This window comes from Galeopterus variegatus, unplaced genomic scaffold, assembly GCF_000696425.1.
Source record: "Galeopterus variegatus unplaced genomic scaffold, G_variegatus-3.0.2 Scaffold1224, whole genome shotgun sequence".
NCBI classification, from domain to species: domain Eukaryota; kingdom Metazoa; phylum Chordata; class Mammalia; order Dermoptera; family Cynocephalidae; genus Galeopterus; species Galeopterus variegatus.
The window spans coordinates 277190-294180 of NW_007727335.1; the positions used below are offsets into that span (position 1 = coordinate 277190).

At 45.2% G+C, this 16991-nt stretch overlaps 1 protein-coding gene across 3 annotated transcripts in view; it reads left to right on the forward strand.

Annotated features, from left to right (window-relative positions):
• The window catches only part of MAPRE2 (microtubule-associated protein, RP/EB family, member 2), a 157824-nt gene extending 145839 nt beyond the window's left edge, over window positions 1-11985 (forward strand). For all 3 annotated transcript variants that reach the window (XM_008575702.1, XM_008575704.1, XM_008575703.1), the window contains 2 exons: window positions 683-841; window positions 8924-11985. In XM_008575702.1, the coding sequence (XP_008573924.1) occupies window positions 683-841; window positions 8924-8998 (234 nt within the window). In that variant the 3' untranslated portion in view covers window positions 8999-11985. The remainder of the gene's footprint in view (window positions 1-682; window positions 842-8923) is intronic.
• Window positions 11986-16991: the final 5006 nt, after the last annotated feature.

Consider the following 16991-nt stretch of genomic DNA (forward strand, 5'->3'; position numbering starts at 1 on the left):
GCGCGACACTGAGGGTTGCGGTCCATTGCCGGACACGAAAAAAGACAAAAAAAAAAAAGAAATGTATTTCTCACAATTCTGGAGGCCGGCAAGTCCGAGATCAAGGCACCAGCAGATTCGGTGTCTACGCCAGGACCCATTCCTCATGGATGGTGCCTTCTCCCTGTGTCTTCACATGCCAGAAGGATGAGCAGCTCCCTTGGGCCTTTTTTATAAAGGCACTGATCCCATTCACAAGGGCTCACACCATGACCTGGTCACCTCCCAGAGGCCTCACCTCCTAATACCATCACATTGGGGCATTAGGATTTCAACATATGAATTTGGGAGGTATACAAATTCTCAGACCTCAGCAACAAGTTAGGAGAAAGATGTGCTCCAGCCCACATTAGCAGGAGAGGAAAGCTTACTCCCAGCCGGGTGGGATCATGCAAGCGGAATGATCTTAATAATAAACCCTCACTTGACTGAAGGAAATGACTTGTGTGCTGTTGAGATTGGACATTCTGGCCCAGGCTCAAGCTCAGGATAACAGCCCTGTTGTTTCCCCCACAGACTTGCACATGGGTTATTTCTGCACATGTCTTTATATGTTTTGGGTCTTTATACACAGACATCGTTGGTCACTTATTTTTTACACTATATTTTAAGGTTTTTCTTCTCTACCCTCACTCCCTTTCAGGTACATTCATTAAAACTTGCCCTTGAAGGTGTGGAAAAGGAAAGGGATTTCTACTTTGGGAAGTTGAGAGAGATTGAGCTACTCTGCCAAGAACATGGGCAGGAAAATGATGACCTCGTGCAGCGACTAATGGAAGTCCTCTATGCTTCAGAAGAACACGTAAGTGTGAAGAGCCCTGACTCCATGTTCTAAGATGACTCTTGATCAAAGTGCAGTACATCAGTGTGGGACTTCTTTCCTGGGACCTGTGGGAGTTACAGCTCAGCTAAGTGCCTTTGATATTCCCAAAGGAATAAATGTCATCATTGTGACCCATTGGCCCATGCCTATGGGACATGCATTCAGAAATTAATCCAGGGGCGTTGGGGGGAGCTTTGAGAAAAATACACTTGAGCAGTGAAATCCCAAGTGGTTTTCATCTCCCTGAACAAATGAGAGTAAGAATTCATATAAGGATTCTTCTTTCTTCATGGAAGATCAGAGTGTGGTTAAAGGAGAAAATAATCTAGATGCCCCACGATTGTCTGTTTTTATTTCGTAGCTGGTTGTCTTGGTTGCTTATTGCCAGGACAGACCAGAACTGTGGGACAGCCCTTTGTTGAGAACACTTCTACAAGGTCCCCTGTGTAGGGAAGACCTGCCACCATCGTAGCTGTTCACAAGTGCTGGGGGAGACCCCAGATGTGGCTCTGTCAGGGTGATGAAAGGCAGATGTGAGGGACAGGGGAGGGAACAAGAATCTCAAGAAGCAAGGAGGGGAAGGGGCAGGGTAAATGGCAGAGACCGAGGTGTGTCACATCAAGTCTCCTCTGCCAGGAGGGAGATGTCCCGGTGGCAGGAGCAGAGCCCGCTGGGACTTCCCCTTCCAGAGCCGGGTTATAGGAGGTGAGATGTGGGGTCAGGGCATTGAGCTGCTTATGCCAGGCCAGAGCTGGTGGAAGCACTGGGGTCTCCTGGACCCGGAGGCCTGCGGATGCTCCGACGGCTCTGTGGCGGGGTTACATGAGGGTTTGTATTACCGCAGAATGTGACAAGCCATCAGCAGGTTTCCTTTTCTTATTCCACCTGAATACCAGGCAGGTTCTTGCTCTGTTTATGACTTAAAATCACAGCAACGAAATTTTCCTGAACTGTAAGGAAGTCTGGGGTTGGGGAGCTCTTCACTTTTTTTTCATTTCCCCTAGATTTTTTTTTTTTTTAACTACTTTGTTGGCTAGCAGTAGCTCAGAATGTAAATTTTGAAGCCCCAGGAATCCACCTGGTTAGGTCACTGAGGCCATGATGGCTTCACAAAATAAAGTTCTCAGTATTTTCAGATCTGATGGAAGAAACCAGAGGCTGTCTTGTGTGTCTGCGCCCACCAAAGTGGCATGTACATATGTGCTGTATGTACAGCGTGCATTGTAGTCTGTCGAGCACTAGATAAACCGTGGTTATCCATGAACTGTTCGAGGCTAAATCAGATGAGGTCTGCGCATCCATTCGCTCAGACTGAAGGTGCTGCTGTCTGTGGTGACGTCTGCTAGCGGGAGTAAGGCTAGCGTGCGGGATCAAATCTGCTTCCCAGCCCTGCACTTCCAGCCAGATCCCGTCCCAAGAGGCAGTCCTTGTGGAACACCATCAGGTGAACTCCAAAATGAAGAGCTGGCGTGGGCTGCTGAATTCCTGGCTAAGGGTAGGCTGACCAGCTTTAGGCTAGATGACCACACACAGCTTCTGTTGTACCCTTCCCATCAACCCCCACACACAGGCACACCCCAGCACCACCTGGCTGCCCTCCCTGCAGTGAATGAGCAATTAAACTGCAGACACCCCAGAGGGAAGTAATACTTTAAAGCCTCATCAGTCATTAAGACTGAATAATGGGTTTAGTGGGATGGGGTTTCAGAGGGAAGGGCCTAGGGCTTTATGTATATTGCTCCTTTAATTCTCTTCAGAATCCTATTAAGTAGATATTGTCATCTCATTTTACAGAAGAGGGAAGCTAAGGCAGTAGAGAGGTCAAATACCTTCCCCAGGTTGTGAGCAGCAGCATGTGCATTTGAACCTCGGGTCTGAGTCCCGAGTCCATGCTCTCGTTTCTCCACGCCTGAGCCACCTTTTAAATGGGACCATTATAGCGGCGACAGCTAACATGGATTGAGCATTTAGTACGTGCTGGGTATTCAGGTTCTGACACGTTTCTCTCTATCCTCGCCTCTATGAGGTGGGTACTGTTACTTATCTGTGTTTTACAGGTGAAATTACTTGCCCAGCAATCCACAGTCAATAAGCTCTAGCACTAGATTTGAACTCAGGTTTATCTGACTCGGGGCCCCAAATCCTAAGGACAGTGTTACCTTTCTCTTGGCATATTGGGTGCCATGGGGGAGGGAGAAGATAAAGGTACTACCGCCTGGGGAAAACCTCAAGACAGACTGTCTACTTGACAGTCTTCAGTTGAACATGCTCTGCGTGTAGAGAAGTTAGTTGTTAAATTACTACCTAGATTTTCTCCAAATAATCTCTTTATCTCATTTTGCTGGTTTATACCTCCCAAAGTCTTGTCTTGGCCTCTTTCTCTGGGCATCCATGTTTAAGTCAGCATGCATGGAGAACTTTGGTTTTCCTCTGGCTGGTTGCTAACTTTTCTAAACCTACCTTTGTTGTTAGATCCCTGGCACTGCTAATGTCATCAAATAGAAATACAGTAGGGGAAAGAGAGGGAGAGAAAGCGGCATCGCCTTGTAAATGTATGGTACGGAGTATCCAAAATGCAGGAAGATGATTACTTAGAGTAACCAGGCGATTGGGAGACAAGAAGAGAAAATAAACCGAACATAAACTCTGTGTGTGGGTAACCAGAGCCAAATCTTCTAAAATAATTACTGGCTTAATTTTTATAGTTCCAGGATAAATTTTATTGCAATTTTGTGTCTGAAAAACTCCATGAGAGACACATCAGGCTATACTGAGTTTTCTACAGAGAATAAGTCATTGATTTGGAGTATGCCAGGTGTCCTTGTTTAGAATGTGACAAGACCCAATTTTTTAAACCTTGGTTTTTGTACAGAAAGGGAGGACTTCTGTGGGCCTGAGCACTGTGCAAGGTGCTTCCCATAGATGGTACTGCACATGCACACGCCAGCAGCAGCTAGCCTACTCCCTTCTGCTTCCTCCTGTTAGATGTTCAAGGAACCAACGTAAATACCTTAAAGGCTTCCAGCATTTGCCTTTCCCACCCCCCCCCGAAGGATAGTGACTCCTGTTGCTATGGCAGCCTCCCAGAAGCAGAGCCAGGTTTACCATGGGGAAGTGAGCCTTAAAAAAGCTTCCACCCTTGCCCACCTTCCCTGGGGTCTCCTGATCTGGAAAGGCATCACTTTTGAAAAAATGTGCTCAGTAGTGGCGATGTCACTGTACATCTGCCCCCAGCTCCAGTAGTCCTCCTTTCGCCCCACTGCTTGACCCTGACAACATGTGTGTCCTGTTTTCAGGCCGTTCCTACACTTGGGAGGCGGGTAGATTTGCACCCGAGTGCCGGTATGACCACAGTGTCTAGGAAGAAATGTTAGTACTTTGCTCACGATGCTCTTGGGGTGGCTGTGTGTACAAATCTAAGACAGTGGAGATTTCTGGTCGTCTGGCTTTCCCAGAGCCCTCCCAGAGGCAGGAGAGGTGCTGAAGAATCGAGGCTGAGCTCGTCAGTTAAACGTGGATGAACATGCGCTCACATTTCAGGGAGGGGTATTTGCTGGAGGGGATCTCCTTCCCTAAGCGATGACTTAGCGCTTTTATTTGGTGGCAGCTGGTCTCTGATTCTTATAGTCAAGTAACCCCCGAATATGATATTTGGAAGATGTAAAAGTCCAGATGGGAGTTTTGTGAATAGGGAAGTCAACAGAGGTGGTTCAGTTTCCAGTTGTTGAAACCTGATGGAAGTTTCCAGAGAAGATCACCAGCCAGCTGTCCAGTGTCTCCCTTTGTTATTCTCAGTGTCTTTTCCCTTAATACTTACCTTGGGGCCACAGGTATCTTGGCTTACTCACTGGCTACCTGCTCCAGAATGTGGATTCTGTCAGCTAAGGTGCATCGTCTTATAAACACTTGCTTGTTTCCTGAGCTACTGTCATGGAAGCCACTGTTAAAATGGCCTAAAGATTTTCTTGCTCTCTCAATGCTTTTTGGAGACAGCTGTGTTTCTGTCACTAGACTAAGCACTGGGTATACAGAAAAGGACACATCCCCTACTCAGAAGAGCTCACAATCCCAGTGAAGGGGACAGACAGGGGCACCAGTAACTGGAACATGTGTCAGATTGTGGCAAATGCATGTGAAGGAGACACAAATAGACTTGTGTAGGGAACACATAGGGACAGCCTGGAGGAACAAGCAAAGACTTGACAGCGAAGATGGCATTCGTGTTGGATATCTAAGGATGACTCAGAAAGCCAGCAGTTTTCAGGCAGAGGAAATGGCATGAACAGAGCAGAGAAGAAAGAACAGCCAGCTGTTGGGGACCCTCCCTCGCCTAGGAAGCAGGGAGCCACGGCGGCTCCTCAGTGTCCCCTCCTCTCTTCCTCCCCCCTTTTCCACCCACAGTGTGGGGAGCCTTCTTCGGTACTGTCTTCTACCTTGCTTCTCTTTCTAATGATTATAATAAGAATAAGGAACTATAATGTAGTCACAGCTAAATGTTTAGGGAGATGTGATGGTTTGATATGCAGGTATTAGAATTAATGAAGTAGGTGGCAACTCCAGGACATTAGTCCCGTATTTGGCTTAGGTTTTGCCTGGCCTTACACATGGGTTTAAGTTCTTTATTCTTGTATGGGGCATAAGAAAAAGATCGATTTTTTTTCTTTTTTCCTGTGAGCCTATAATAGCATTGTGTGGGCTGGGAGCTCTCCCTTGTGATATGGAACATCTCAGAATGACACGTGTGTTCTGCCAGACTTCCAGGCTGCCTTGACTCGCACCCCAAGCATTAGCAAGCCATTTGCAACTTGGAGGCTTGCTTTTTATGCCAGCATTGCCCAGTAAGAGTGGTCTGGGGTCTGCAGTTCCCGCAGATGTATGACATCACTGGTGGTGTCCTGTGACTGGGACTTCAGCCCAGTGCGCGTGGGGAGCTGCTCTTGGCCAGCTGGAGACCACAGAGCCATAGACAAGGGCAATGAACCAACCCCCTTGTTTGACATGTTTGGAAAGGAGGCCTGAGGAAGCCTGTTCTAGTGGCTTCCTGGTCCCACAGTTTGTTACAGGCTCAGTGACTTGAATCCAGGTCTTTCCATTTTAAGTTCTGGGATAACGGAATTAACTCCCAGTTGTGACGTGAGCTAATGAGATTCTCGGTAAAATGGGAAACAGATCCTCATTTCTGAGATTTTTCCTTCAGCAGTCTCACATTCACAAAAACAGGTATGTAAGCAAAGCGTACTCCAGACCGGCTCTAGTTGGAGTGTCCAGCATGGAAGACACCACGCTAGCCTTAGCGAGCTAGGATGATGAATAAAACAGCATCCGTAACCTGCTGGGGCTTGGAGCCCAGTGGCCGGAGAGGCAGATGTGCAGCCAACCAGGCACAGTGTAGCCAGCCAGGGGTGGCACAGCCTCCAGCCAGCAAGGGCCAAGGATGCAGAGCTTCGAAAGAGGAGCCTTGACTTGAGGGGCAGAGGCAGTGAGCAAGGCGTCAGGGAGGAGTGGCATTTTTATAACTTAGAGGAGGAGCAAGTGGCAGAACAGACCGCTGGGAGTCCCCAGTCCACTGTTCCTGTTCAACTCCCAAGAGCTTAGTTTCCTCCTTTTCCCCTGGACAAGAGAACACTTACTGAGGGAGGCCAGTGACTTTCCTGTCCTGCACCGTCCCAGCTGGCAATTCTCTCCCTCCCCATGAGAGTGCCACTCTCGGCGGCAGCGCTAACTTTTTGAGCCAAGAGAACCACCCTCACATGTGCCAAGCAGAGGGCAAAGCAGTTTGCAGAGGATACTGCCAGGAGTGCAGCTGCAGCGATGTCTACTAACAGATGTCTAGTAACAGAACGACAGTAGAAAGGGGCTCAGGGCTGTGAGGTCTCCCTGAGGTCAAAGGGTATCTACAATGAAGGAGTGAAGCAGAGTCAGACAGACAGTATGATGTGGTCAGAGAGAGTAGAGCGGGCCTTAACATTCCAGGTGTGGAGCAGTTCAGGGTGGTGACAGTGTGGTCATGGGGGTGGGGAGAACTCGACTTTATTAAATAATGCACCTGTTGGCACAGAGCCAGTAAGGGACAGTACTAGATTAGATCCCGAGTCTCTTAATACAATGTCACTTCCTACTGTTGGTAGTCACAGAAAGGGTTACTGTTTTTTAAAATTATGTGCACTTCTAGAATATGAGTTCTCCCACTAAAAATAATCACAGCTCACATTTATAATATTTACTATGTGCCACACACTCTTCTAGACACTTAATCTATTGTAACTCATTAAATCCTCTGTCGGATTCATTGAATCCATTGATTCGGTGATCAGTGAAATGCATGGGAAACTGTTACGTGGGCATTCTTAACATCCCCCATTTCACAAGTGAGAAAACTGAGGCACAGAGCAATTAAATTGTGAGCCCAAAATCACACAGCTTGTAAATAATGGAGCTGGGGCATGAACTCCAGAGTCTATGCTTATAACCTTGACATTCTCCTGCTTCTCAGAAAATAAACAGCATGTAACCTTGGCTGATAGTCTGATAGTCTTGGTCATCATTCTTGAATCTTCTGTGATTTCTTCTTCTCAACACAATACTGATTGAGTTCTGCAGTAAACGAGGTATGACATGGAGAGGAATGAGGCCCTGTGCCCGACTTCAGTAGCCACAGGGTCCAGTGGGTGAGGCCAAAAGTTCCAAGACAGACAAGATTGCAAGTCAGAGTTTTATAGCACGGGAAGGAAAAACGTGCTGCAGGAGAGGAGGGAATTCTGGCTTAGGGATCTGGGGAGATGATTGTACTGTATTTGAGTTGGATTACTGACAGGTTTGTCAGTAATCCATGGAGAATTGGGGCCAGACAGGAAGGGGAGGGCCCAGGAGAGGAAGGAGTCGGTGGGCCAAGTGTGAGGGGATGCAAGCACTGCCCTAGACCACATCACAAAAGACTTGCACCATTATTGGGGGGGGGGGCAGTTAGCTGCTGTTGACTGGCCATGCTCCCTCTGCTTGGGTAATAAGGGGCAAATTAGTCTATGTGAGGTCAAAACATGAAAGACTTTGCAGGTGCGGCTAACCAAGGTTGATGCTCCTGCAGTTGGTGTTGGTGATGTGCCTCGCTGGGCCAGGCAAATGAATATATAGGACACAGGGAGCCATGTAGAGGAGCACTTCCCCTGTCTGGTTCATGGTTAGTAAATAGAAAGTAACAGAAAAGGCCTGAAGCACCCTAAATGGATGTCCCAAAGTCCATGAGCTAAAGCTCCTGAGCTGCGCTGTTGGGAGGGGCCTCCATGCCCAGAGCAGCTCGTGAAGTGTGGCTCTGATCCTTTCCTTACCCTTGGAAACACTAGCAAGTTGCTCCTCTGGTGTCTAAGCCTACATCAGATGAGGAACAAATTATAACAAGGGTCTACTTCAGGCAGACACCACCAGCAAGAAGAATGACAGCAGGGGAGGAACAGGAAATGGAGCAGAAGTGCTGCAGCGTGGCATGGGGGTAGCGGGAGCCTTGCCACATGCCACAGAGACCTGGGTTCTGCTTTATGTCCTAATTATAACAAGGGTCTACTTCAGGCAGACACCACCAGCAAGAAGAATGACAGCAGGGGAGGAACAGGAAATGGAGCAGAAGTGCTGCAGCATGGCATGGGGGTAGCGGGAGCCTTGCCACATGCCACAGAGACCTGGGTTCTGCTTTATGTCCCAGCAGGGTCATTCATGGTTGTCAGGATGCTCTTGAGTCACTGGGTTCGGTTTACTCTTCTACAGAGGGTAGGAAGGTATGTAATGTGTTCTATGACCGTTTCCTTCCAAAATGGTTAGAAGAAAAGTGTGGCACATAAAGCCTGCTGACTGTGCTTTCTAGAATGATTCCTTCTTTGGCACAGGGAAGCTGAGGTGTCCCTTGCGTAGTGGCTCCCAGGAGCTGGGAGACATCAGCATGACGAGTCGTGCCTAAGCCGGGTGCTCTCCCCAGCCTTGACACTCATGCCATGCAGGGACAGGGGGCTGGGACACCCAGGGCCTCATACGCAGTCGTTGCTTCAGCTGAAACTTGTCCCTGCCCCACAGGAGGGCCACACGGAAGAGGCGGAAGCAGAGGAGCAAACCCACGAACAGCAGCCGCAGCAGCAGGAGGAGTACTGAGCCGTCGTGGCCGCTCTTGACACTTCCATTATACGTGGGAACTTTTGTTCTGGAAAATTGGAACATGTGTGGCCTCAAGCTCAACAGAAACCAGTTGTTCCCGGTCTGCCGTTACCATCAATGCACTGTCACTTACGCCAGCCACCGCGCTCGGTTCCCATTTCCTTTGCCAAGATGCAGTAGCAGCCGGCAGTCCCGGCCACCTCCCTGAGAGATCGTAGGTCACATACCTTCAACTTCACCACTGGCTGCTTGAGATTGGTTCTGCTCTTTTCTTCATTTCTTTCCAGAACAACTCTTCCCCACCCCAACACCACCACCACCACCCTTTTTATCCTGGTGTGAAGCAATGGTAATTTGATATATGGTATTTATATTGGCATTTCTCAACCCAGTGTCACTAGTTGTCACACGCATTTGTGGTGCTTTGATGTTTGCAAGTCTAACTTCTGAACATAAATTTGGTCAAATAATTGGAACAAAGGGAAGCAGATACTTGATATGAAAGCCATAATGACAGTGACTTGTGTCATGGGGAAAAACACAAGGTCGTTTCTCCCTCTACTCACAACACTAAAGGGACAAAAAAAAATGGATTCAAAACTAGGACTTCAGGGCCCAGCAGTGTCCATACATAAGCACGTTAGACACCCACACAGTATGTTCTTAGTTTTGAAAGACATTCACTCAAGGAAAACACCATCTCAGCTTTGCCCTCCTGCCCCTCTCCCCTGGTTCTCATGCTATTTTCTTTCTCAGGGTCCTCTTCGGTGGGCATCCACCCTCCCCAAGATGTTGTTATCAGTTATCTGCAGTCCAAAGGGGGTGTGGGTAGGTACAGGTCCTCCTGTCTCCTTCCTCTTCCTCCTTGTGTGGGTTTCAGCCCAGATCCTGTCATTCACGCTAGGGGACTCCTACTGAAGGATAACTGCGGGGTGTGCAGCCCCAGGCTCCAGGGTTCTGCATCATGCTGCACACTTGCTAGAAAGCTGGATGTGAAGACCTTATTAATAAGGGCATAATTGCAAGGGAGAGTCATGGTTCTGCGGTCTGGTGCTGACACTGGAGTAACAGCACAGAGTAATCTATGACTCCCATTATCTTCCGGAATAAGGAATTTCCCCTCTTAACTCAAGGGCCCTCCTTGTCATTGACCTTTGCTAAACCGTGGCAATTCATAGAGAGGAAACATTAATGAATTAAAAGCATTCCTTATTTTTTTAACTAATATTTGCACATTTTCTTAGTCTCTTTCCAAATCTTTGCCTCTTTTTATTTTCCTTTGACAGATGGTATCGCCTCCTAGATCTTTCATTTCACTTGATTTCTAACTTCACATTTACTTTCACTTGTTATTTGACTGAGCAGATGCAACAGAAACAAACAAATGTGCCCACCCCACTTTCCGCTTAACTGAAAAGCTTAAAATAAATTTCTGAATTACGTATCATAAAGCTTTGAAATTTCTTTATTAATTGATGAAATCCTAATTCTAAATTCTAGCCGTGAAGCTTTTCACCAAAAGAAGTCTTTCTTTCTTCACCAAAAGAAGTCTTTCCCAAATAAATCTTTCATTGCAAAGTGGTATTTATTGAGTTATATGTGGAAAAAGATGGCTTGTATTTTTGAGATTATTACAACACACTGTGCAGAATTGGACAGATGTTCTGTGGTGTTTGGTTTCCCTTCCTTCTCTCTCCTGCTCACTCTGCACTCTGGCGGCAGCTCATTTCTCTAAGGCTGGAAAGCCTGGCTCTCGGCAGTGACATCCTCCCACGCCTGGTTACAGGTAGTGGCTGTGCTATACACAGCATCATGCTCAATGGTGTGTTGCCTTCTAAGCCTGTTGTACTTACTGATTTTCTTTTTTTAAAAAAGCTCTTATAAAGAGGCACAATAAATAACTCTATGCAGCCGCTACTTCAGTGGTTCCTAGGCCGTTCTTTGCCTGCCCTGGACATCTCAGTAATATCCAGTACCAGGTGGATCATGACCAAACTCCTGTCATGTGCATGCACGTGACGGGTAGCAGGGGGTCAGGGTCCTCCAGAAACCACTTAATACTATATCTTGTGTAAGCCTCCCCAGTGGCTCTTGCTGGAACCACTCCCCGACCTCCTCAGCTAATACAGCTGCTGGTGAGACATCTTAGGCTGCCTGCAAAGAGAACTTTCCCCACTCACCATACTTCATTCTCCTTCCTGGAAGTTTGGGGCAAACTGTACATTTATTTAGAGAAGAGCTATAAATTCCTCCCTGTCCCCATTTTAAACTACTTCTGTTATGCTGCACCCCAGGTGACATCACAGATGCTTTGTGGAATCTTTAGCAGCTGGGTTTGTCAGTTCTCTTGGGCCATACCACCAGTCTCTGTGCAGACCACCACTCATTTCCGATGGATGGTGGGCCCCCGTCCTCTCATCTCAGCATGTCATCATGCTGGGCTGACAAGTATCCCTGGGTGTGTTTCACTCTTAGTCCCCCCTCAGGCCCGCTGGCTGGTAATAGCACACCCACTGCTACTGTCAGATAGGAAGTGATCGAAGCAGGGGGCAAAGAGAAAGCCTGTGTTCATTCTAAGCAGAAAAGCAGGGGAAAAAAAAAAAAAAAAAGGCAAACACCCTGTTCTGAGAGAAGTAAACTCCAGAAGGGAACCAAGAATTCCTCCCTTCCCTGGTGAGTATTTCCATTATTCCGTTAAGGTTTAATATGCATTCAGATTACTTTTACTAAATAGTATACCATAAAGCTTTCGTTATGTATTAAATGTAAACTGAAAGGAATGTAAACATATGTATTGTTAATTATAAATATAGATAAGTAATGACATAATAGATGAAAAAGTCTTATTCAGATGTATCACATTCATTTTACATTACCCACCTATTGTCGCATGGTAGAATAGTTTTTTGTCTCTGAATATGTGAATAACTTGACTTGCGTTGATCTTTTTACATATTTAATAAAAAAATATATATATGTTAAAATCTGCCTCGATCTAGATTCTTAAATTATTATGCTACAGATTCCCTTTTCAGTGAGCATGTGCATGTGAATAGGAGATTAGTGTGGATTCACCATCTTACCCACATTTTAAGATTTACACAGGGAGAGGGGGTGTCTGTTTTTATTGATGGCAAATATTTGAACAGGAGTTACAGATTAGTATTTGATATCAAATTTAGCAGCTGTAATATCTTTAAACTTTACCAAAAAAAAGTTTTTCTAAATGAAGATTAAAACATTCCCTTTAGAAACATTCTACTTGCAAGCAAGCAAACAAAATCCTAGCTCCCACTCACAGGTCCAGCCTGCTCCAGCTGGTCGAGACGGTTATGGGCAAATGGGAAACTGTGGGAGGAGCAGGCAGATGTTTCTAAGTAAAGCTTTGTGGAAGAATGACTCAACTGGCAAAAGCTCTTTGAAGAAGTGTGTTTTGCCCCCTTATTTGTTGACTTAACTAAGCAGTGATGATTTATTGACAAGCTCTATAAATGGAATACCAAACTTACAGGCACAGGAATAAGTGGAAAAAAGCGATGCATTAAAACTGGCCCAGTGTGCCACCTGTGGAGACTATAGACAGGCAACCGTCCCTTGAAGACTACCCTGGAGCCTGCAGGTGACTGAGGTTCAGCTAATACCCTTTTCACCCTGAAGGGTGCCAGCCTTCCCTAAACTGCTCTCAAGCACCACCCAGAGGCCAGTTTTGTTTCTATACTAGCCTTTGGCAACTATTCCATCCACTTGCCTTTCAGGCTCTTTTCTATTAAGAGAAAAGTGGGAAGATAACAGAAAACAGAGACACTACCATGCTCCTCCATGCTCCTCTGTCTACGTGCATTTCTCCCAAGGGTACACCTGCACAGGAAGTCGCAGGAAGTCACAGCCTTTACCTAAGTTGTGAAATGGCATGCTCAGAGCACAGTGTCCCATTTAATTCACCAACCCTGGGGCTTTTGTTCTTTTTTTTTTTATTGAAATGTATTGATTATACATGTTTGTGGGGTACAGAGTTGAATATCAATACATTTGTACAGTGTGTGGTGATCAAATCAGGATAATTAACATACTTATCATTACAGAACCATCATTTCTTTGTTATGAGGACATCTGACCTTTGTTCTAGCCATTTGATAACATGCAGTAAATTATTGTTAGTTATAGCTGCCTAGCTCAACTGTACATCCATAGAACTTATTTTTCATATTTGGCCGTTTTGTGTCCATTAACCGACCTCTCACTATCCCCCACACCTCCACCTCACCCCCTGAGTAACCACAGTTCTGGGCTTTAAACACTAAGTCTTACACTTAGATATTTGTGCACAAACAGTCAAAAATGCATGTGATTCATCTTAAAAGGTACAGTGGTAGACTCTAGTAAACTTACTGATAGTTCAGATGTGGTGAAATAACATGCTTGTTCCTTTTTATTAAATCCACGATCATCTCAAAATTTAAAGTGTTGCTACTGGTATTACGGGTTGGCTCATGAGTCCAGAGACCAAAAAAAAATTTTTTTTATTTTAAAAGAAATTAATGAATTCCACTAAACTTGAGTTTTAAAATTCCCATTCTCTAAAAATAAACATACAGCTTAGTTTCTGACCTCTCTTATTCTTTTAACTGCTAGAACACAGGTAATGATGACTACGGTGATCATTAAGGCTGCTATCACTAGTAAACATTTACTGACCCAATTTCTCAGCACTGAGGCAATGTTGCCAAACAGCACAAATGTTGGATCAGAGCGTTTCGCTGGATGTCTAACAACTCCTGTTTTGCTGAACTGGAAACTCAAAAAATGTTCTCCATTCATTAGAAGAGCTCTGCTTCATTTGTCTTAAAGGAAAGCAAAGTTTAAAGAGAAAATCCATTGTTCCCTGAAGGACCCATGTGGCACCAGGACTTCAGATCACAAGACTGCCCAAGCACAAACCCTCAAAGCTCTTGGGGGGATGGGGGACATGTGGACACCGAAGATGCATTAGCTGAGGTTGTGCTTGCTTCTGTGCTGGGTTTAGGATGTAGTCAAAATGGAAGGCTCAGCTGAAGTTAATTTAATTTGTTGGGTTTTTTAATTTTTCTTATTTTTTTGTTGTACATGTTTGTGAGGTACAGTTTGTTTCAATTCATGCATATATTATGACCTAATCAGAAAAGTTAGTATATCTATTGCCCAAACATTTATCATTTCTTTGTGGTTATAACATTCAAGATCCTCTTTTCTGGCTATTTGTAAATATACTATACAATATGATTAGCTGTTGTCACCCTAGGGCACCAGAATTTATTCTTCCTATCTAGCTGTAATGTTGTACCTTTTTACCTTGAATGCCTTTTTCTCTCATTTCACTGACAGGAAATGTTAATCCTTTTTGGCTTGCCAAATTTTAATTTCTTAAACAGGTTTCTTGTGGTATTTTGTAACTCTTATCAAGACTGGGTGTAAATTAAGTGCTTTTAAAGGGTAATGACACATTAATATGTCTCTGAATTTATAATTTTCAGTAGGAACTAGCCCAATACCTAAATGTGTTCTTTTCTGGAGAAAAAAAAAAAAAAAAAGCTAAGTACATATTTCCTTCTATGTAGTATACGTCCCTCATATTTCTACAGTATGGTATTTCTTTAGGTCTTGAAGGTTAAAATAACTTAAATTTTTTTAAAGATATGTTTATCTTATTCACTAAAATGTTTTAGTCAAATCTGACAGCTTAAAGGAAACTTTAGAAATTAGGAAGTAATGAAAAGTTCCCATAAATGTGCTCAGAATTTTATGCTGATCTAAATTCACATCTTAATACCAGGATGCTCTTTCCAATGTGATAAATTTTTTTATGGATGAAATATGACCTCTTATTAATGGAACAGTTTTTTGCCAGCTTGAAAGATTTTTCAGAAAAAGACCACAGAATATCCATTTGAATGTTAGTCTCTTATAGGCTAAGCTGTGTCAAGATGGGATCTGGGGCCTTCTTGTCCTATAGACAGAGACATTGTCCAGTCACCTGAGCTGGGGTGGGGGGGGAAGAAAAGAGAAGAAAAATGTGAATTTTCCCCCCCAAACAGTTTCAATTTCTCTTGAGAGAATGGTTTTGAAATATTACAAGATGCTGCCTAAGACATCGTCACCCACAACATTCAAGGGTTTTGTCTAGTTTCACTTCTTTACAAAATTGGATCACTTACTTTGGGATGAGAAACATTCCTTTTAAACCAGAGAGTTGGGCCGGCCCGGTGGCGCACTGCTACAGTGTGCCGCTTGGGAGCACGGCGGCGTTCCCGCCGAGGGTTTGGATCCCACATACAGACCGGTTTCTGCTCACTGGCTGAGCAAGGTGCGGGCACAACACCGAGGGTTGCGATCCCGTTGCCGGTCCCAGTCCGGTACAGTCGCGACACTGAGGGTTGCGATCCGTTGCCGGACACGAAAAAAGACAAAAAGGAAAAAAAAAAAAACCAGAGAGTTGATAGTCACAGAGTGATTGATTGTAGTTGTCATACCCACAGCAGGTTTAAAAGGACTCAAGTAGAAGAATTTGTCTCTTCTGAGAACATAATGATGGAAATTAACAGGCATGTTATATCTCCACTGTTTTATTTATTTATTTTTTTACTAAGCAAAGACTTCACAGGGTAGGTAACACCTAGTTAGAACACACCATTTTGTTCTATAATAGCCAGTTTATGTATAACTTAAAATTAGTACCTTGAACCACATAGCTGTACACTCAGCACATGCGTTATGAAATAACCTTGGTTAGCTGCTAAGAAGAGAATGGTCGTCATCATCTAGTGTGCTTCATGGTGATGTTCTGTGGCCCACCCTGGTTTCCAGGCTGCAGTGAATGCCTCTCCCACTTTCTTGTGTGAGTGTGCTACATTCTACAAAGCAAGAAAGAAAAGTGAATTTATGTATAGAAGTGCCCCCAAACCCAATATGGGTGTGCTTATGGGGCTAAACTAATTACAGGCTTTTGAAAGCCTAGCATGAGGGCTCCAGAGCTGTGCCCGTGTGGGCTTTCAGCTCCCTGGTTAACTTGTAGTGGTTCCCCTTCCATAGGAGTCCTGTCATGTAGTTTTCCTTCTGAAGGAAAGAGGGGGGAAGAATGAAAAAGGTGACAATAGATGAGAGGTGGTCCTTCCTGCCTTCTGAGGTATGTTAGGAATACTCCTGTATCCATCAAGTCACTGTTCCTGTTTTTAAAATAGCGTGGTAGGGAAGTTGGTCATGCCATTAGCTCAGATAAGGCCCAACGAGAACAGCTCTTGCATAATGAGATTAGTTTGAGGCAGAAACTGTGTGCTCGCTGCGGAGTACAAGCAAGGTCCTGGATGAGAAGACGAAGGCTGACAGGGGTGAATGAGGCAGCAGGAGGCGAGAATATTCCACAAAGGCTGCACCATCAGGCAAGAGTAGCACGCAGCTCCAAGGATTTCATCCATCACGTGAAGGCTCTTGGTCATTAACGTCACTCCTGGAGAAAGCATGCCCTGGAAACCAGAGAAGGAATCAGCTGCTGCTTCACAGAAAGGGTGTTCATTTATCGTCCCATTTCTTTACTGAAAAAGACATGTATGCTCAAGTGTTGGTTCAACTGTCTCCCCCAAAATTGCACATAGTAGATATTTAATAAATGGTAGCTATTATTACTAATTTAGGTTTTAATGGCAGTCCTGTGAAGGAGGCATTATAGTATTAAAATAATATCATCATTAGCCTGGCGTTAGACATTCAGTACTACCCACTGCTCCCACCGGCCCTGCAGCAGGAGCAGCCCAAGGCAGCCATATGTTACATGGTCTGAGCGGACATCTAACCCAGGGGCAGTCAATATTTACAGTTGCTAGTGACCTCATGGTCTGACTATGGGCTAGGCAATGATGTACTCTCTTGCCCTCCCCTCCCCTCTCATGGGCAGTAAGGATTGAGGGCCTTGGCAGCGAGCATGAAGCTTGAAAGGATGCAGAAGGAAGGGAGCCCTGAG